The sequence below is a fragment of the Acinonyx jubatus genome, chromosome F2 (assembly GCF_027475565.1).
Source record: "Acinonyx jubatus isolate Ajub_Pintada_27869175 chromosome F2, VMU_Ajub_asm_v1.0, whole genome shotgun sequence".
In the NCBI taxonomy this organism is placed as follows: Eukaryota; Metazoa; Chordata; class Mammalia; order Carnivora; family Felidae; genus Acinonyx; species Acinonyx jubatus.
In genome coordinates this window covers 61,380,966-61,403,173 of record NC_069394.1, presented here as the reverse complement: position 1 = coordinate 61,403,173, position 22,208 = coordinate 61,380,966, and the positions used below count along the sequence as shown (strand labels likewise).

General features: G+C 38.5%; 1 protein-coding gene across 14 annotated transcripts in view; it reads right to left on the bottom strand.

Moving 5' to 3' along the window:
- Nucleotides 1–22,208, bottom strand: part of EYA1 (EYA transcriptional coactivator and phosphatase 1) — a 349,308-nt gene that overhangs the window by 7,453 nt on the left and 319,647 nt on the right. For all 14 annotated transcript variants that reach the window (XM_053208728.1, XM_053208730.1, XM_053208729.1 and 11 more), the window contains 5 exons: nucleotides 18,759–18,817; nucleotides 18,486–18,646; nucleotides 17,544–17,658; nucleotides 17,261–17,382; nucleotides 13,088–13,188 (listed from right to left, as the gene is read on the bottom strand). In XM_053208728.1, coding sequence (XP_053064703.1) covers nucleotides 13,088–13,188; nucleotides 17,261–17,382; nucleotides 17,544–17,658; nucleotides 18,486–18,646; nucleotides 18,759–18,817 — 558 coding nt within the window. The remainder of the gene's footprint in view (nucleotides 1–13,087; nucleotides 13,189–17,260; nucleotides 17,383–17,543; nucleotides 17,659–18,485; nucleotides 18,647–18,758; nucleotides 18,818–22,208) is intronic.

Sequence of the window (22,208 nt, the reverse complement as noted above, 5' to 3'; positions counted from 1 at the left end):
AAATAAGTCAGAGAGAGAAAGATAAATACTGAATGATGTCACTTACATGTACAATCTAAAAAAAAAAAAAGAATCCCAAACTCCTAGAAAAAGAGATCAAATTTGTGGTTACCAGACACAAAGAGTAGGGGAATTGGATGAAAGTGATTGAAAGATATAAAGCTCTGGTTATAAGATCAATAACACTGCTTTATAGTATATTTGAAAATTAAGAGTAAATCCTAAGAGTTCTCATTTTTTTGTAGCTATAATGATAGATGTTAACTTACCGTGGCAATCACCTTGCAATATATGTAACTCACATCATTATGCTGTACACCTTCTCAAACTTAAATAGTAATGCCTATCAATTATATCTCAATAAAACAAGAAAGAATCAAGGAATAAATTCAGAGAGAAGAAAGCTCAGTTGTAAGCTGGAGAGGGTATGTTGAGCCTGCACTGAATTTGAAGAATGGGCAGAGCTGGTTAGGTAGATGGGAAAGGGCTCTTTCCCATCAGGATATAGTCAGGATATAGTCAGGATCAGGATATAGTCTATGACAAGGCTGATAGGAGGGATGTACAGAAAATTTAGTATGGAGGTGATGAGCTCTGAATGATATGTTCATAATAAAGACTAATGAGGAAGATTTTTCCAGGTAGAAACACTTGGAATGTCGAACTAGGAAGGATGGAAGAGAGAGGTGTGGCTGGCCAGTAGTAGAGAAAGTATGCAGAAGAATAGGAGAAATGGAGTGGGTACAATGGACGGGACACAAATGAGGGAACAATTCATGTGTCTGGTGATGGGCTGGAAGAGGGGAACACCAAATAAATCCGAGTGGGTGAACTGGGTTAGTTCATCAGCGGATATTCAGATGGAATGACACAGGATGACTAAATGGAGATATTCCATCACTTAACTGGAGCCATGGGAATGAAAAGAGCTAACCACAAATATTAACAGAAATGATAGGTGGTGAGTATATTATTAGTTTATTAAGATCAGGCATTATTGAGAATAACGGATACCAAAGCCGAAATACTGGAAAGTAGTACAAGTTTTTACAGGGTTAGAAACGAACTATTCCCTGAATAATGGGAAAATGACACCTCCTTCCTGCTCCTCTTGTCCATGTGTGCAATTTTCTAAATCCCTTTATGCTACCTCTCCTCCTCATCTAGTATTTTGCACTTACTAACATAAAAAGCTGGGTGCATGGACACTCATGTGTAAATTGAATTTTGCTGAATTACTAAGAATGTATTAATAAAATACTTAAAAACATAAAAGCACATAACCTTTGGCTTAGGTATTGTACTTCTAGGAATTTTCCCCAGAGATACACTTGTCCATGCATGAATCACATAAAGAACATTTACTACAGAACTGTTTGTAATAGTAAATATGAAAATCACCTAAACGTTCAGCCTCAGGGAACTTATTAAAGTATAGCGCAGCCATGTAAAGAAATTAGAGATGCAGAACTCCATACACTGATAGGGAATGAATGCCAGGATACATTGTTAAAAAAAGACCATAACTGTGCTTTCATATGCATGTATTATCTCTAGAAGATTGGCACATGGAGGTACAAATACTTACCAAATTGTAAATAAAAAGATCTCGGAAGATAGATTATTCTAAAAATTCATCATGAAATTTATTGCATGGCATTGCTCTTTTAGTATTTGCATATCTGCTTCTACTCGAGACAGAAATGAATTCTTTAAGAACAAAGATGAAATCCAATTCAATATCTGGCATATATAATATGCTCATTAAGCAGTAAATAAAATTAATGGCTTTAGAATAACAAAATTTACTGTACTTGGTGTTAGGAAGTCTCAATGTTACCGTTTTTTATAAAAGCAGATCTCATTTTTCTCATATTCTGAATAAGCTTAGAATTGAACATTAGTAATCACGTTCTCTATGGCATCTTGGATGTGAGCAAATTTTAGAGTTCACATTTAAAATGGACATTTTTTGAGTTTGTCTAGTCCAAGATGGCAATGTAGGAAGACCCTGAATCCACCTCCTCCATGAATATACCAAATATACACTTATTTATGTATTTAGCAATATCTCCTGAAGAACCGAGGGTTGCCTGAACAGCTTCTGCAAAACAAAAGACCAGGTAGAGAATGGCAAGAGAAACCGAGTCAGGAACGCCCCGCTTCCAATGCTGTGGATTGCAACAGGGAGGGATAGTACCAAGAAACCATGAACACATTTGTCTGTCCTGGGCCACGAAACAGAGTTGCAGTTTAAAGGGCAACTGGAATATAAAGGATCCAATCCTAGAACTCCACCAGTGAGGGAACTGCTGAAAATCTCTCTAAATTGGAGTGGCTGGCAAGCACCGCAATTTATGTTCTCTTTCCACCTTGACAGTATGAACCAGGGCAGGGTCTGGGCACCATAGTGGACCCGCTACCTCAGTGAGCCCACCAGAGCCCCAGCTGTTCCACTAAGGTGACTCTCATGCTGGTATACCCGTGCTCACTATAGCTCCAGTCATCTTGCCAAGGTGACACCAGCACAAAGCACCCCAAAACACTCCAGACACATACCACTTTGCTGCTGATCACTTGCCAGGGCACCCTAGCCTATAGGACCCTGAGAAGCCACGGCCCATGCCGGCCTTGGCTCTAGCTGCCCAGGGCACTCCTGCACAAAACACTCTGAGATACACTGGCTTATACTCACTTCAGCTATCCTGCTAGGCTCTGCACAAAGAGCACCAGGACCACCCTGACCTATGCCTACTTAAGCTCTGGTCATCCCACCAGGGCAGCCCCAGCACTGACCCCCCAAGTCCATGCCGGCCATAGCTCCAGCAGTCCAGCCAAGGTTACCAGGCATACACAGTTTATAAGATCATTCCTTCAAATTTAGGAGAAATAGCTGTTTTGCTGAATTCATGTAAACAAGCATAGAAAGTCAAGCAAAATGAGGAGACAAAGGATTATATTCCAAAAAATGAACGAGCTAAAACCTCAGAACACAAACTAAATGAAACGGAGGTAAGCAATCTACTTGATAGAGTTCAAAGTAATGGTCCTATAAATGCTTGCTAGCCTTAAAAAGATAAAATCTAGCAAAGGGCCAATTAAAGTGGGAGAATATAAAAGTGAAATGAAAAATATACTAGAGGAAATTGACAGCAGATTACAGGATGCAGAACAGGTCAGTGATTGGGAAGAAAGGGTAATGGAAAACACCCAAGCTGAACAGCAAAAAGAAAAAAAACAAGTTTACACAATGAGGATAGGTTAAAAGATCTCTTAGACAACATCAAGCAAACAAATATTTGCATTATAGGGGTCCCATATTGAGGGGCAGAAAACTTTCCTAATTTGGGAAAGGAAAGAGACACTCAGGTTCAGGAAGTTCAGAGAATTCCCCACAAGATGAACCCAATAAAGTCCACACCATGACATGTAATAATTAATGACAAAGTTTAACGATAAAAAATTTTAAAGCAGCAAGACAGAAGTAATTAGTTACATATAAGGGAAGTCCCCACAAGGTTATCAGCTAATTTTTCAGCAGAAACTTTTCAGGCTAGAAGGGAGTGGCATGGTCTTTTCCAAGTGCTGAAAGGAAAAAACGTACAACCAAGAATACCAGGGAAGATTATCATTCAGAATTGAAGGAGAGAGTTTCCCAAACAAAAGTTAAAGGAGTTCATCACCACTAAACTGGCATTACAAAAAATGTTAAATTCTTCAAGTGGAAGAGAAAAAACTATACTTAGGAGAAAATTATGAAAGGACAAAACTTCATGAGTAAAAGTAAATATACAGTAAATGTAGTAGAACAATCATTTATAAAGCTACTATGAAGGTTAAAGACAAAAGTAATAAAATCAACTACACCTATAAAATTAGTTAAGAGAACTCACAAAATAAAAAAACGTAAACTATGACAACATGTGCATAAAACATGTAAGTAAAATTAAGTTCTTTTAGAATGTATTTGTTTTTAAGTGACCATCAACTTAACATGAGCTGCGATATATTTAGGATATCATATATAAACCTCATGGTGACTACAAACCAAAAACCAATTAACAGATACATAAGAAACAAAGAGAAAGGGGACCAAGTATAACACAAAGGAAGAGAGCAAGAGAAGAACACAAAAACAACCAGCAATCAGTTAACAAAATAGCAATAAGTACATCCTATTAATAAGTACCTTAAGTGGTCTAAATTCTCCAGTCAAAAGACATAAGGGTGATGAAATGGATACAAAAACAAGACCCATCTATATGCTGCCTATAAGGCAGTCAATTCAGACCTAAAGGCACATACGACCGAAAGTAAAAGGGATGTAAAAGATATTCCATGCAAATGGAAATAAAAAAAAATGGGGTATCAATGCTTATATCAGACAACAATAGACTTGAAACAAAGACTGTAATAAGAGACAAAGAAGGGCATTGCATGATAAAGAGATCAATCCAACCAGAGGATATAACAACTGTAAATATTTATGCACTCAACACTGGAGCATTAAATACATAATACAACTATTAATGGAAACAAAAGGGAAAAAATGACAGTAATACAATAATAAGAGAGGACTTTAACAGCCACCCCCTTACATCAATGGCTAGATCAATCAGACAGAAAATCAACAAGGAACAGTGGCTTTGAATGACACATTAGACACGATGGGTTTGGCAGATATATACAGAACATTCCATCCCAAAACAATAGCATACACATTCTTTTCAAGTGCACTTGGAATGTTCTTGAGGACAGATCACAAGCTGGCCACAAAACAAATCTTAAAAATTTAAGAAGATTGAAATCATTTCAAATATTTTTTCAGACCCAAACAGTATGACAGTAGAATTCAATTATAAGAAAAAACTGGAAAAAAACCCACGAAGATGTTGAGGCTAATGGGTCAACAAAGAAATTAAAGAGAAAGCAAAAAATACAAAGAGGCAAGTGAAAATAAAAACACAAAGGTCCAAAATCTTTAGGACACAGTGAAAGCAGTTCCAAGAGGGAAATTTACAGTGATTCAGGCCTACCTCAAGAAACAGGGAAAATCTCAAATAAATAATCTAACCTTATACTTAAGAAAAAAGCCCAAAGTTACTAGAAGGAAGGAAATAATAATGTTCAAAGCGTAAATAAATAAAATAGAGATTTAAAAATAACAGAAAATACCAATGAAACCAAGATCTGGATCATGGAAAAGATAAACAAAATTAGGCTGACTGGGTGGCTCAGTTGGATAAGTGTCCAACTCGTGATTTCAGCTCAGGTCATGGTCTCAGTTTGTAAGTTCAAGTCCCAAGTCAGTCTCTGTGCTGATAGTGCAGAGCCTGCTTGGGATTCTCTCTCTCTCTCTTTCTCTCTCTCTGGCCCTTTCCCCACTTGTGCTCTCTCACACTCAAAACATTTAAAAAAAGATAAAATTGATAAACCTTTCGCCAGACTCATGAAAAAAAAAAAAGACCCCAATAAATAAAATCAGAAATAAAAGGAGAGAAATAACAACCTACACCATAACTACAAAATATTATTAAAGACTATGAAAAATTATATGCCAACAAATTGGACAACTTAGAAGTAATGGATGGATTCCTAGAAACATATAATCTTCCAAACATAATCAGGAAGAAATAGAAAATCTGAACAAACCAATTACTAGTAATGAAATTAAATCAGTAACCAAAAATTTCCAACAAACCAAAAATGTCCAGGACCAGATGGTGAATTCTGTTAAACATTTATTGTTCCAATTTTAGTTTATGTGCTGCTGAAGTAAGTAGCCTATCAAATATTTAAAGAAGAGTTAATATCTATTCTCTGAAAGTATTCCCAACAATAGAAAAGGAAGAAAAGCTTCCAAATACAATCTAGGGGATCAGCATTACCCTGATACCAAAACCAAAAACACTATTTAAAAAAAAAATTACAGGCCAATATCCCTGGTGAACATAAATGCAAAAGTCCTCAACAAAAATTAGCAAATCACATTCAACAATATGTTAAAAGGATCTTTCCACCACAATCAAGTATGATTTATTCTGTTCAACATCTGGAAATATATCAAAGTGATACACCACATTAACAAAATCAAGGATAAAAATGATCTCAATTTGCAATCTCAATAGATGCAGAAAATAAATTTGACAAAATTTAACATCTGTTTGTGATAAAAACTCTCAACAAAGTAGGTTCTAAGGAACGTACCTCAACATAACAAAGACCATATATGATATAAACCCACAGCAAACATCACACTCAATGGTGAAAGACTGGGAACTTTTCCTCTAAGATCAAGAACAAGACAAGAATTTCTACTCTTACACTTTTATTTGATGTAGAATAATTAGAAATGAAAGATAATAGCATAAAATAGAAGTCCTAGCTGTAGCAATGAGACAAGAAAAGGAAAAGCCATCCAAATTGGGAAGAAAGAAGTAAACTGTCACTATTTGCAGATGACATGATACTATACATAGAAAACCCGAAAGACCCATGCAAAAACTATTAGAAGTAATAATGAAGCAGCAAAATGAAATTAAGAAAACAATTCCATTTACAACTGTACCAAAAAGGATAAAATACCTAGAAATAAACTTAATCAAGGAGATGAATGAACTATACTCTGAATAAAACACTGATGGAAAAAATTTAGGATGACACAAATAAATGAGGAGGCATTCCATACTCACGGATTCAAAGAATATTGTTAAAATTCCCATACTATTCAAAGCAATCTACAGATTCGATTGCAATCAATACTGAATACCAATAGATTTTTCACAGAACTAGAACAGATAATTCTAAACTTTGTATGGAACCACAAAAGACCCTGAACAGCCAAAGCAATCTTGAGAAGGAACAAAGCTGGAGATATCAGTCTTAGATATTAAGGTACACTATAAAGCTATAGTAATCAAAATAGTATGGTGCTGGCACAAAACAAACACATAGGTAAAGAGAACAAAACAGCCCAGAAGTAAACCCATATGCATATGGTCCATTAATCTACAACAATGGAGTCAAGAATATACAGTAGGGAAAAGGCTGTCTCTTCGATAAATGTTGCTGGGCAGATTGGACAGTTATATGCAAAAGAATAGAACTAGACCACTTTCTTATACCATACACAAAAATAAACTCAAAATGGATGCAAGACTTGAATGTGCAACCTGAAACCATCACAGTCCTAGAAGAAAACATAGGCAGTAAGCAATCTCTTTGACATCAGCCTTAGCAACATTTTGCTAGATGAGGTCTCCTCAGGCAAGGAAAAACAAAAGCAAAACTATGGGATCACATTAAAATAAAAAGCTTTTTGCACAGCAAAGGGAACCATCAACAAAATGAAAAGGGAACCAACTGAATGGGAGAAGGTATTTGCCAATGGTATATCTGATAAGGGGTTAATATCTAAAATGTATTAAAACCTTATGTAAGCCAACACCAGTAAAACAAATAATCTGATTAAAAATGGGCAGGGGACCTGAATATACATTTTTCCAAAGAAGATATACAGATGAAAGAGAGACATACGAAAAGATGCTCAGCACATCACTAATCATCAGGAAAATGCAAATCAAAACCTCAATGATCACCTTATACCTATTGGTGTAAGGCTAACATCAAAAAGACAAAAAAATAAGCAAGTGTTGATGAGAATGTGAAGAAAAAGAAACCCTCACATGCACTGTTGGTGGGAATGTAAATTGGTACAACCACTGTGGAAAACAGTATGGAGTCTCCTCCAAAAATTAAAAATAGAAATACTGCATCCAGTAATTCCACTAAGAATTGCACTTACCCAAAGAAAATAAAAACACTAATTCAAAAAGATGTACGCATCACTACATTTATTGCAGCATTATTACAATAACCAGGATACAGAAGAAAGCTAAGTGTCCCCTGATAGATGAATGGATAAAAAAAGATGTGGTATATATACGAAGGAATATTACTCAGCCATAAAAAAATGAGATCTTGCCATTTGTGGCAACATGGATGGACCCAGAGGGTATTATGTGAAGTGAAATAAGTCGGAGAGAGACAAATGCCATATGATTTCACTTAGACGTGGAATCTAAAAACCAACATAAAACAAAGAAACAAAAAGCTGAAGCAGCCCCACAAATTCAGAGAACATACTGGTGGCTGCCAGAGGGAACAAGGGTGGGGGGATGGGCAAAACGGATGAAGCAGAGTATGGAATGAGCAAGTCGTGGTGATCAAAGGTACAGCATAGGGAATCTAATCAATGGTATCGTGCTAGTGTTGCATGGTGACAGATGGTAGCTACACTCGGAAGAAGCACAGAATAATGTATACAGTTATGGAATCACTGTGTTGTACATCTGAACCTAATGTAACACTGCGTGTCAGCTACACTTAAAAAATCTAAACAAACAAATAAATTAGATAGACATTTATTGATGAAGCCTTTGCCATTACGCAATAATGGATGCTTGCTATTTTCTCTCTGGTGTTCACACGTGATTAATTTTAAGTAGTTCTCGGAAAAGTAAGCAAAGGGAGTTTAGTTGTAGAGTTATAAAACAAGGCCACTCTTACTCCACGAATGAAAATTGCTGTCGGTATGCAGAAGACCGTTACATTTGATTGTTTTTTTTTTCATTCATACGTATGCCTACTCTTGTATACTGGATTAGGGAAACATAGATTTCTATGATACAGAAAGAAAGCCTGGCAGATTTTGACAACAAAAGACACATCAGAAAAAGGGATCCAGAGGTAGATGGCTTCTCACGTTCTCTGAAGCCTTTCTAGGAACAAAGAGATCCTGGCAGAAAACTCTTGTAAGAGATCTTTTTGGAATACAGTTGTTCCTTTAAGTAAACAAAGGTATTTTTAATGTATTCTCTTTGAGGGGGTGTGTTCTCAGGCTATGAATTATAGAATTAGATGAAATTACTGAGGAAAGCCCTGGGACTATATTGGCAAAGAGAACAAAGGTGACAGAACAGACTTCAGACTTCAATTGACCATCAGGAAACCGGCAACGGGCAGAATACTTACTGGTTTCATTTCTGAGCTTGAAAAAAGGAACTACCTCAAGCAAAAGAACATTATTTAGAGAGATGTATTGGATTTTTTTTTATTTTTTTTTTCAACGTTTTTTATTTATTTTTGGGACAGAGACAGACAGAGCATGAGCGGGGGAGGGGCAGAGAGAGAGGGAGACACAGAATCGGAAACAGGCTCCAGGCTCCGAGCCATCAGCCCAGAGCCTGACGCGGGGCTCGAACTCACGGACCGCGAGATCGTGACCTGGCTGAAGTCGGACGCTTAACCGACTGCGCCACCCAGGCGCCCCTGTATTGGATTTTTAAAAGGACTTAGAAAACTAAGAGAGACAAGCTAAATGGTCAGAATTGATCTAGAAGAACTGCAAAATGGTTTGATTTTGCAAAACATTTTATGACTGAAACTCACAGAGCTTCACTATTTTATTTAATAATCTAGAATGCTCACAAACTATATCAGAATTGATTTTTTCTTAAAATTTTAAGAAAACCTGGGAGAAAGAGAACATGGTTCTATCTGCCTCTTGAAAGGGGGAAAAAAAAGCAAACATGGCATACTTTATTCTAATAATTTAAAAAATAAGCGTGAAAATTCTTTTTTTGTGAATCAAATCATATTTAAGATACGTAAATAAAGTTTTTAATCTAAAGGGACTTTGGGCCACATCTCACGGTCCTAGTTTGGCTACTCCCAAGTTCTGTGATCTTGGCCAGATTATTTACTTTCCTGAACCTTGGTTTTCTCATATATAAAGTGGGTCTAAGGACTCCTTCCTCACAGAATGATGGTGAGGATTTAATGAGATAATGGATAGGAAGTGCCTGAGAGTGAGTCTGGGACATAATAAGGGCTTTATAGTTGAGAGTAATTCTTTTACCATTATGATTATTAATTTTTCTACAGCATGGATAACCATCTTATTTCTTTTTAATTTTTTTTAATGTTTATTTATTTTTGAGAGAGAGAGACTGAGTGCCAGCGAGGGAGGGGCAGAGAGAGAGGGAGACACAGAATCCAAGCAGGCTCCAGGATCCAAGCTGTCATCACAGAGCCAGACGTGGGGCTTGAACTCATAAACCGTGAGATCATGACCTGAGCCGGAGCTGGACGCTCAACCGACTGAGCCACCCAGGCACCCCACAAAGTACTACTATAAATACTAGTTAACCGAATAAGGTTAGACAGAATGTAAGACAGGAATAGTCAGATTTGTCACTGGGGAGGATTGATGACATCTGAATTTTATGCAAGGTTATCAGGAATCTGAACCTGCTGAAAAATCCGTGCCTTGTACATATACACACAAACAGTCTTGTAACTCATGGTCATGGTTTTGTTAGAATTCCCACACTGGCGGGTCTCAAGGTGCCAAGAGTTTGTTCACAACAGATAGTACTGGACCGTTACCACATTACACTCATCCCACAGAATCAAAACAGAAAACTGAAGCTAAGAATATTCATTCACAGTCAAAAAATTCAAAGAGCCTGTTCTTCATGGGCAGCTGCCTAATTCTTTTCGGCACAGGTGTGTTTGTCCCAAGTAAAAATAACAACACGTTCAAAGATAAACAGTGGAAACAGTTTTAACTGTTCTGCAGAGAGAACAAATACTCTTAGCCCTATTACTGTATTACCTCCAGTTGTAACATTAAACCGAGAATTCCTTTACTTTTTCCACGTTATGCTCACCCGTGATGAACATCTAAGAAACATGCTACTCTGAAAGGTTTAGCAAGGGACTCACCCCAAGAAGCCTTGCTAGGACCCACGGGATTCCACGGTGCTCTAAGTCACCACTTTTACAAGCATCTTTCGGTCTACCACAAGCTAGCAAGCCATGTTTTGGCAACCTTCTCTTAAAATTAAAACTTTTTGGTGACTGGTAGAGGAAGAAGGACCAGTCTTGGGGGGGGGGTGGGGTGCAGATTCACATCTTTGGCCCTGGGCCGCGGGGCCATGAAACGCTGCTCTCCACTTTGACACTCCTGACTATCCCACTAGCCACGAGGAGGTCCTGTCTAGGAACGGCGTGGGGATTCCAGAGGCTTTGCTGAAAAGACCTGAAGTCTGGATTCCCATCAAACCTCTCTTTAACTCTCCAGGGTTGAGTCTGGGGTATTCTAATTTAGTCTGGGGAAAATTTCCTTTTATGAAAATAGCCTTGAAGGGCCGACAGATGTACGTAACCATCATGGTGGTTGCCCACCGGTGAACCTGGAATGTCAGAACGAGCCGTTACATTGCACGTGCAGCTCGGCAAACCTCTATTGGATCTGAATTGTGTGTGGGTTTCCATCCGCACCAATCCCACTCAGGGGGTGCGTAATCCTGGGCACACAACTGTGCATCAATGGGTATAACTGAAATAAGCCATCATTTACAGAATTCGGGTCACTTTCTACGGTTTTGTTAGAATTCAGAGGCACTGAAGGTGAATTAAATCATCTTCAGACTCTATAAGAAGGCTGGCCATGCGTCATGCTGAATGCTGCGTCTATATGCTGGTGACTTTCTGCATCGCTTCCACTGCATACTGGAATACTTCAGAAGAGATGAATTGTTGCATCCGTTGTGGAATTATGTAGTGATGTCTATCAGTGAGTGTGTGGGGGAAAGGAAGGGGAAACAGTTGCATTGGTTAACCTCGTAAAATACTTAATTAAATATATTCTTCAATTTAATTTAAATCTCTTCAATTAAAAAAATATTTAGAGACTATGCGTCAAGATGTAGAGAGTTGTAAAAAAAGTTTTGAAGACAAATTCTCAAGCAACAGGCTAAGCAGAATAAGATCCCTACCTCTTGAGCTCCCATTTTACTGCTGCAACAGGCATATCCATAACTACTTACTAACAATGCTACCTTCTGTTGCACACTTTATACGTATCAGGCTGTCTTACGGCTTTCACGTCTTAACTAAATCTAATCCTTAAAACAGCCAAAGGAGCTAGATGCTGTTATGATTGCCATTTATAGAAAAGGAAAGAAAAAGAGGAGGGGTACATAATTCTCAAAGTCAGAAAACTGGTAAGCAGTGGAGCTGTAACTCAAAGGCAGGCTGTCTGCTCTAGAATCCAAGCTATTTACAACAGCTTTTCCAATTACAGTGTGAGTGAGAACTATTATAATTAAGCTCTTACAAACAAGGGGAATAGAAATGGTGGTACACGAACTGGATTTTGAAAAACGATTAAGACAGCAATAGTAGGGCACTGGGGAAAAGATCATTCCAAGCAGAGGCAAAAGCCCGGAGGAAGAGCTAGGCATGGCTGAAGGGGCCGCAATGTCAAGTGCTGGGGTGAGGAAGATTGCACAGGTGGGCTGTACTAGACTAAAGACCCTGAGTGGTCCCTGAGTGAAGAAATGTGGTCCCCCCTTCCTCTGCTCTCTTTGAAATGCAATGAAAGACATTAACGAGAAAGCTTTTGCTAAGAGAAACGGCAGAATTACACTTGCAGGGATGCAGAAGGATAGAAAGACGTATGATGCACAAACCGGGAGTCGAGGGACCCACAGTTGGACCCACCCCTCTCCTCTTCTCCAAGTGCCCCAATGGAGGTGAGGTGCTCACCTTGTGAAAAAAGGAAGACACTGTACTCTAGGACAGCAAATGGTTTGGCAAGCCAGCTCCGACTAACCGGTAGAGGCTTTCTGAAGTAATATCTGGAAGGTTCTTAGGCTGGATCCAGGCTCAGGCAGATTTTAATCACTTGGCAATGTCTGCCACCACGGCCAAACGGGATATGCTCACATGGACACCACAAGTGTGTCATCTCGGGTGGCGGCTACAGCACTAAACCTTCCTTTCTGCTTAAAAGTCTATGTTCTATGAAGACCAACCATCCATGACCTTTGAGTTTGTACAGGGCACTCTTCAAAAAGATCATACTTATTTAATTCTACTGTCCTTTTTCACTGCTTACAGTTCTGAACACATTTGTAATTTGTTTCAGAGACACTGAACGTGTTTAAGTGATCCAGGAATGAGCAGTTTGAGGACTAAAAAATTAAATGGTGTAAAAACCCCATCGATGAACACTCACCTTTTTTGCCCCTTGTTCTTCTTCCACACCATCTCCTATAACAACGTACACCACTTTTCTTCCAAACCTTTGAATTATCCTCTCAAAACAGCTTTCCTTGCCTGATGAACAAAAATAGATTATAAAAAATGGAAAGTTGGGGTAACTCAGCACGATAGTGCTTGAACTTTTTACACAAAACCTTCCTTTATGCCCCTGATTCCACTCTGTCCTACTTGCACAAACGGGAAAAGAGTGCTTTTGGATGCCATTTGGGTAGAATGGGGAACAGCACAGTAAACCAGAAACCGTAAATTATCCATGTGGTGTTCTGTCCTTTGGAAATGGTCAATTTTTGATATTTTTTTTAAGAACTCATTTATTAAAAAGTAGGGTCTAGTCGATCACGGTATATTTGGGAGAAAATACTGTTTTACAGCAGTACTTTTTTTCCTATGAGCCAAGACTTGACAAAGGCATTTGATTCTGGCAACATATTCGAACTGGATTTAAAAAATGTTTCATGACATACTAAACTCTGAAAATAATGTCTGATCCAACGTCTATTGAGAAGGATGAAAAAAAAGAAAAAAAACCAAGAAAACAACAACAACAAAAAACAACTACCACCCTGAGACTGGTTTTGTTATAGTAAGAGAAATCAAACAGTGGAATTCATTTGTTCCTTCATTTTCAAGTTGGGATTCCCAACTCCATCCTCCCCTCGCCAAGCCTAATGTGTTTACTTGAAATATTCTGGTAAAACTGTTTCTGAAACAAATGTCAGGTAATTTGGGGCACTACAGAGATCATGCCCACCCTACCCAGGCATCTAATGTCCAATAAAGCACTTTCCTGGAAGAAAAGTGGGATAAAGGTAACAGAATACCTTTATCTATCTATTATCTTTCCCATGTCAAGACTTCATTTGGGCTCTCTGAAGGCACATCCTTGCAGTTAATGCATCCATTGTTGCTGCTTAGAGAAGAAACTGGTGTTCCAAGTCCCAGGCTGCCAATAAGGTCATTTTCATGGACAATGGGACAGTTTATAGTTTTCAAATGTAAATGGCTGAGCAGGCCCGCATCTCTTTCAAATAAGGATCAGATATACTCACGAACAAATTGCTTGTTTGCTTAAACAAATGTCTGCTTTATATTTGTATTTTGCACTAAAATCTCTGGTTTGCATCTGACAGAACGAAATCGGGCCAGCTTTATTCAAAGGATGTAATTTCAATGCTTCTTTGGTTGCCCACTAAACTGTGAAATATTAAATCACTTTGAGAAACAAATACAAAGTGTAGCTTTCACTGCAAAAATATACAACCCAAAACTTAGATGTCATGAAACTTTTTTCCTCCTTAGAGGGAAATGTTTATGTGTTTTTGCCAAGTTTCCTTTTCATGGGAAAAGGAAGGTAATTAAACTCAATGTTATTTCAAGGTAAAGCTGTATCGGACAAAAAAATTTCTCGCCTGTACCCTGTCTCCTCTAGGCCTCGCTGTGAATTCTGGGTCATATCGACGTCTTCCATAATAAAGACTAAGAAACCGAAGCTGACTTTTAGAAGTTAACTGGAGCTCCTACATGGAGTTTCTTATTTTGATGAATCCATTTTGTCTGAAAGAATGTCACAGCTCTGCTAAAATGAGATACCAGTCCTCTCCTCCAATGACTGCCATTTGCCTACAAGGAAAACTCCTGGGTTTTCTGCATTGACTCCCAAATTGTATCTCTTTTGATGGCAAAATTAGCAAAACTACAAGAGTTTCAATCTCTACTTTGCTTGTTAAAAATACCCCAGGAAAGCAATTCTACCTCTAAGGTTGAGGTAATTTCTGCCACCACTTTTTAATTCTAATTTTTTATTTTGTATTGATAAAAATTAAAGTTCAAGATCATAAACAAAATGCCCATTTAAAAATACTTAATATGTACTTGCTATTATAATTTTCTGTCATCCTAATATTTTCAAATTATTTAAATTATTTGGGAATGGAGTTCAATGTGCATGACAGGTAATAAACTACTTGTTCTTTCCTTGTGGGAAGTTAAGTACTATCCCTTCTGTTCTATAGGCTTCTTTGGAAATCCTTCTTTCCTGTGCTGGTAAACGTTTACCATGGACCACTGTTTACAAAACACGGTATGATTCCTCTTCATTGTTATGGAGAACATAAACACCTGACTTAATGTAAACTGTTATTTTTATGGACATGCAAACAATCAAACATTTTGGTTACACTGGGCTACGGAGGAATTCTATTTGGTACATTCCTTTTTCTTTATAAGTATTTTCTAGCAGGAGGCATCAGTCATTCTCCACCTCCAGCTATTTCCATTTGACAAGGCTATCTGAATATCCCACAGGCTCTTCATAATCTTGACTATCAAACCTGATTTCCCCCTATCAGTTAACAGTGTCATTACTGACCTGGGTGTTTAAAAGAAACCTCTGTGTCAGCCTTCTTCAGAATAAACAACTGTTTATTATTCATTTTGTTCAACAAGCATTTATTGAGTACCTACTATGTGCTGGGCACCATAGCTACACTGGTGAGCAACAGGTTTAGTTATCAAGATACTACACTCTTATAGGAAAGATCCAACTATGAACAATTATAAAAGTAATTCTTTAACAATAATTTAGTAAATGCTAGTAAGGAAAAGTACAGGAAGTATAAAAGTGTAGTCAGATGGAAAATGAGATTCCATTTTTACTCTTTTTTCTTTAGATACAGTTGAGCAGCCACAAAAACTTTCTTCCCACCTACTAGGATCCTCATCCTCCATCCCAGAACTCACTAAAATAACATCTCATTAGGGTGGTAAACAAGGCCACCTAGGACTAGACCTAAGTCTACGTTTCCAGAATCAGCTTCCCAGGACCCACGACTACTGGACCAGTCCCTCAGCAGGGAACACACTTCAATGTCTCTATTTCGTCTCACTAGCACATCTGCCTACAAAACTCTTAGTTAGCCTTCTATATCCAGCTCAAATGCCATTTCTTCCTTTTAATTTTCATGGACACTTGCCCTCTTCCTCCTCTTGGGTGGGAGTAAATGTTTCTTCATTCAAGTGGAAATTCAGGCATTTAGTGGTTGAACTCCGTAGGGTATGGAAAGGAGTCTGGACCCTGGAATCAGACTAGTTTGACTCTTGTCTTTATTGGCTATCAACTTGGACAATTAAGTCTCTGAGATTTAGTTTCCTCATTTGTAAAATGGAAAGGTTGCAAAGTTTGATTTTAATATGGAAAATGCTTAGAACAGCTCTGGGCATCTACTAAATATGTGATCAAGGCTCATTTACATACCGCTTTGTCCTATTACAGTTATTTAGATGTCTGCTTCCCCTGCTAGATGGTGAATTCTGTAAGAACAGAAGTCATGTCTTCTTTTTATCTCACTTTTATTCTGCTTTGGTTTCTATTCTCATGAAATGTCACATTACTCTTCTTTCCCAATTATGATTCCTTCTTTCAAGAACTTAATTTTTTTTTTCAGTATCCCCATGACAAAAATGGGAACCCAACTGCTTATACATGTTGAATTAAAATAAAGCAAAAAAAAATAGTTCTAGTGATAACAGTTTAAAGAAAGCTATTATTAGAGTTGTTTCATTTCTACTTTGTGCATCTCTATACTACTATTTGTTTTAGCATATTAGATATTTTTGTTGATGTCAGCTAAAAAGAAAAATAAGATAATAATCTAGAATTGATGCTAAATTGACTATAGATAAAAGGTGTAGGTCTTTTTAAATGCTTATTTTTGAGAGAGACAGAAAAAGAGAGAGCATGAGTGGGGGAGGGGCAGAAAGAGACAGAGACACAGAATGCAAAGCAAGCTCCAGGCTCTGAGCGGTCAGCACAGAGCCAGATGCGGGACTCGAACTCATGAACCACAAGATCATGGCCCGAGCCAAAGTCGGATGCCTAACACTGAGCCACCCAGGTGTAAAAGGCATAGGTCTTAATGTTAGTCAGTAAAGTAAAATGTCTTGAATGAAGCTGCATGAGTTATGGCTTTTCTTTCTCTTGATGTCTAATGCCAGTTCTGACATAATAAAATTAAATTCTTCTGGTTTTTTGACATCTAGTACTATGAAAAAGTCTCAAATATTGCCTTTCATTTTTGCTAGCCTGAAGGAGAAGAGTTGATTGTAAAACAAAACAAAAGCAGCTCACCTATTTTTGTTGCACTGTAAATATTTTCTATTGGAAATACAATTCCTAATCCATATAGCAGGACTTTCGCCAATGCTGGGATAAGCTGAGTAGTTGTTACTAAAATATTCACACAATTCGTCCTATGAGAACAGAAAGTAAAAAAAAAAAAAAAAGAAAAGAAAAAAAAAGAAAGGAAGAAAAAAAAAAGACTGTTGAAAATGAATTTCCAAAATGGACAAACAAGAGCAAAGGCTGTTTTCCAGCAACAGCACCACGGGGTGACTTGGGGACAGCAGCCTACCGGGAGTGAATGAGCGTGAGTGCTTTCAGGGCCAGTGTCAACCAGGAGTCCGTCAGGGCTTCAATCTCAGCCCTCAGCTGCAGCCAGGCTTCCCTCTTGGTGGGACCAAGCAGACCTGTGGATTTAAAAGCACACGAATTCCCTCCTTACCAAAGTTCCTGTTCAGCATTATAAGTAATCAACATTTAATACAACTCCTAATATCTTCTTGAGGCTTTGTGGTATGTGAAGTAATTTTTCACACATGAGCCTCCACTCGACACCTACTTGTTTAGCACTGTAGGGAACACCTACTGATTTTGCATTTCTAGCTTGCATTGCCCTGGTTATAGAAGTCATCTCTTTTTGAGGAGTCTGCTCACACCATTCCTCTAACCATGGAGTTTGGGCAGAGCCAACCCCCCCTCTGGCTCCCAGGGTAGGTGTATGACCACGGCTTGGCCAGTGCAAGTGAGTCTGGGAACCTTTGCCGTATCTATTGGGAAAGATCTATTTCCACCCAACAGAGGTGCTAAGCTCATAGAATGGAAACGTGGATCTATCAGTGGTCACCTATGCCACCTTTTGGGAGGGACTGACCTAGAATAACTCCTAAGGAAAGAACAGGCAAGAGATTCCGGATGTCGTCTTTAGAGCATGTAGATTTAGCCATGCTGCAAAACACCACCACCCCTAAACTTTTCATTAAGTCAACATATTCCCTTGTATGTATAACGTCATTCTGAAGCACAATCAAAAGATGAGAACTAACACAAACATCTACCCCATTGAAGGATAATATTCCTGTCACTAAATCACAGCACAATAATCACCGGGTTAGATGAAACTGCTCCAAAAAAGCTATTACATCCCAAAAAGTGTGATGTGAAAGTGAGTTGTACTTTGAGAATTTTAGCCAGACTAGCTTAATAATCCAGTAAGATATTGGTGATAGCTACTTGCCTCCAACATTATTTTTGTAGGTATTGTAGATCTCTTTTACTCGTCTGTAGCGGAAAGCCAACTTTCTCATCCAGTCTACACCACCCCGCACACCAGTTGCCAAGCACAAGTTAGCACTGGTTGCTGCAGCAGGAAAGCCATCTGTTCCAAAGTTATATGTGCTATTTAGATGCAAGAAAAGCCCAAAGTTAACCAGACAGAAAGTTCATCTTAATTAGCCTAGCAATTAAACTGTAAAATGGAGAAAATCACTTCACATTTCAACATGCTCACCTCAGGTCTTGCCCATTATCATCTGAAGACACATCATCTATATGAACTTGGTCACATTCCTAAAATGCAATTAAAAATGATACGTGTTCATTTTCGAGAAGCACCTTTTTTTTTTTTTTTTTTGCAAAACCACACACAGCTGTTTAAAAAGACCCCACAACTTTAATTGGTCCGTCTCTCAACAATGTCAATCAGTAGGTGTCAGTCTTGTGAAAAGCTGATATTTTTACCTACTCCAGGCCCCCTCTTGACATAAAAAAATGAGCAATGCCATTAAGGACTACTGTTATTCAGCTTCAGAAAATATATTCTTGTGTTTAGAGAGGAAAGGGATTGAAAACAATTAGCATGTGTGTTCCATAAACCTCCGGTACCTGAAGACATCATGCTGCTCAAAGCTGATTCAGTCAGTGCCTGAGCATAACTGAAACCAGACATGTCGGTAAATGTAACATGCTAGAAAAATTAAACCTGATGCTAACTGCCAATGAAATTATGACCTCTGATTGCTGTTGAGCCACACACCAACAGAGCCTGAGGCCAGTGCACTGAGGAGCCCAGACGAAAAAATCTGGTACTGGTTTACCATTGATTTGAGAGATGTGAGTTTTATTCTGTGTGTGTGTGTGTGTGCATGCGTGTGTGCGTAGGAGGAAGAAAGCATGGGAGACTTAAAAACCCAAATAAAAACAATCAAACCATGTGGTAGTTTGCATGTTTTTTTTTACTGTTTTATTATTATATAAGTGTTGGATTTATTAATTTATTATAGAATAATGTTATTTGAACAGACCTGATGTTTAAAGCCCAAACCGCGTGTCAACTGTTTAGAATAGGAGGCTGTGATTTTGAGCTGAAGCTCCACTAGACTGAGTTGATGTTCATGCACCTGTCTGCATCCACGAACCCCTACATCTTATGGCTACATCCCCAGTCCCTAGCACAGTCCAGTGAAAAGCAGACACTCAATAAACATTTGTTGCCAAAGGAAGGCGTACGAATTTGGAGGCCGACAACAAGGTCTCCCCTCCAGAAACAAGTCACCCACAGCGGGCAATGCTTTAATATTTCAGTTACGATTCTTTGCAGTCAGGCTCCAAATACCCCAGAGGCCTTTATTATACTTCTTGTCATTAAAAGTGTTAGTTTAAAAATATTATTAAAAGATCTCCAGGCATGTATCCTGTATTTTAAAAGGTTCTTCTGATTAAAGCTCTGGTTGTATTTCCTATTTAACTTGATAAAATCTAGCCTGTCCCTACAGTGCTTGACATTCAGTTTGGAACAATGATGACATACATCAAGTGCCACAGTAAGACAAGGTGTATTTTCATGTTGCGGGTCCCTTCTGAACAAATTCTTTTCTCTCCACGGATTTGTGAGGAAGGGGGCAGGAGATAGAAGTGGAAAGAAACTCAAACCAGCTGTTGCTTAACAGAATTAAAATCGTGACCCCCCAACCCCTTCTCCAAAGCATCTATTTTCCAGGCAACCCTCTCCCAGCAAGCAGCAAGTTCCAAGGAGGAAAAGACTTTGACCTTGTAACCCCCCTCTGCTCTCCCGAGGTCCATAACCTCAGATAAGAAAGAGGAAAAGCAAGTCCAGGAGGCCTCACATGTGGACTGTGAATTTAACATTAAAAAAACAGGTCATTCCTGGAATACATGTTTGGGGACTCCTCAGAGTTATTAATTCGATCATATTTCAGAAGATAAATGATAGTAGTGTTTTTTCAACCCTGTACTCATCCCGGGTTTAAAGAGTGACGAAATCACGAGTAGACATTTCTGCCATTTATCTAGCCAGAAATACATGTTTTCTGTGTTGTTGGTAAACAACTCTTTTAGGGTGCACGGTGAGTGTACAAAACAAACAAAAAAAGCAAAACCAAAAACTGTACCCCCCCCCACCCAAAACAAAAACAAAAACAAAAACAAAACAAAACCAGAAAAACCCCAAAGCCTGAACGCCACGGTGGAGGATTTTTCTCTTTGGGGAGAAGTCAGGAGGTTGAAGGTGAGTGAGTACAAGGGAAAAGGCCACCTTATAAAGGATTTAATTCAAGGAATCAAAGCGGACTTAAAGTTAGTTAACTCTAGGGGCGGGAGGAATTCCTTCCAAAGGCAGGGCGTTAAGAGGCTTTTCTTAAGTGCAAGCAGTTGTAAATCTCCATGACCATGGAGAAGTCAGTTATCTTCCAATGACTGTTAATGACTCCACTGTGGCTATTGTCCCCCCACATCCTGTATTTGTTTTCTTCCTCCAGCTTTATCCAGGTCTTTTTGTTCCCAGGGCTGAGGCCCTCATCTGAACTGCTGTTCAGTATCTTGGTTAGCTCTAACTGAGTGTCAACAGCTCCAAGCTTCTACCTGCAGCCACTAAACTCGCTTCACAGAGATCGGATCAACTCCAGTGTGGTGGCAACAAGGAAATCTTCATTCTTTATCAGGAGGGTTTTTTGTAGAATGATGTTAATGGAAACAGAGGCAAACATCGGGAGCATTTTTTTTTTTAAAGGGCCTCATTAGCACCCCCAGGAAGAGAAAGAAATCATTAACAAGTCCCTGTAAAATATGTTTTGCGAATTGTTCATTTCACTTAACAACAGAAAAATACCTTACTGCACGAACTTTGTATCGATAAGGTATATATATAAGACGTACAGGTAAATATCTGTCAGTCTTTGTATGAGCTTCTACATAATTGTAGAAATATTTGGGGAAATATGCTCTGTATGTTTTTATTTTGATGAAAAATTGTGCTATTGCTATTACTATCTTGATGCTTACCTATTACAAATTTTAATTTCTCAAAGAATGGAGAATATAAAAATACGGAAATATCTTAATATACGTGGAATGTGTGAAGCTTTCTAAGTGCATCCACTCTCAAATCAGAAACTGCAGCGCCCCCCATTCCAACGTCTGAAATTCTTCTTCCCCTCCCCCATTACGATGAGACTCCCCTCCCCCCACTTTCTGGAAGCCATCTAGCTTTTTGCTTAAGAGCCTAATTTTAGCTTTTCTTTTTTCCGTTCTGGACTTAGTTGTTTTTTAGTTTCTAAATTTGTTTCAAACTCAGAAAATTAGTTATGTGAAGGAGGGGAGCAGGGGTTCTGGACCTACCGAAACACCACCACAACATTAAAAGCCCCCTGGAAGGATCTATAGACACAGAAAACAAGAAAGGAAGCTTCCCATTATTTCCGGGTACCAAGATATATTCCTAAGAACCCTAGTTTACTGCTTAATACACAGAGTGCTGAGCATAAAGAATTCCATGGGAAAAGTTTTTACCCCAAAAAGACTGGATGTGCTAAAAAAAAAATGTACTTTTTGAAAGAAACTTCCAAAATGTATATGGCAGGGTTTTAGAGCATCGGACTCATTACTGAATCCAAGTCTGTGGCCAGCATTCACAAGTCTAAGGGACATTACTGCCACTTCAGCC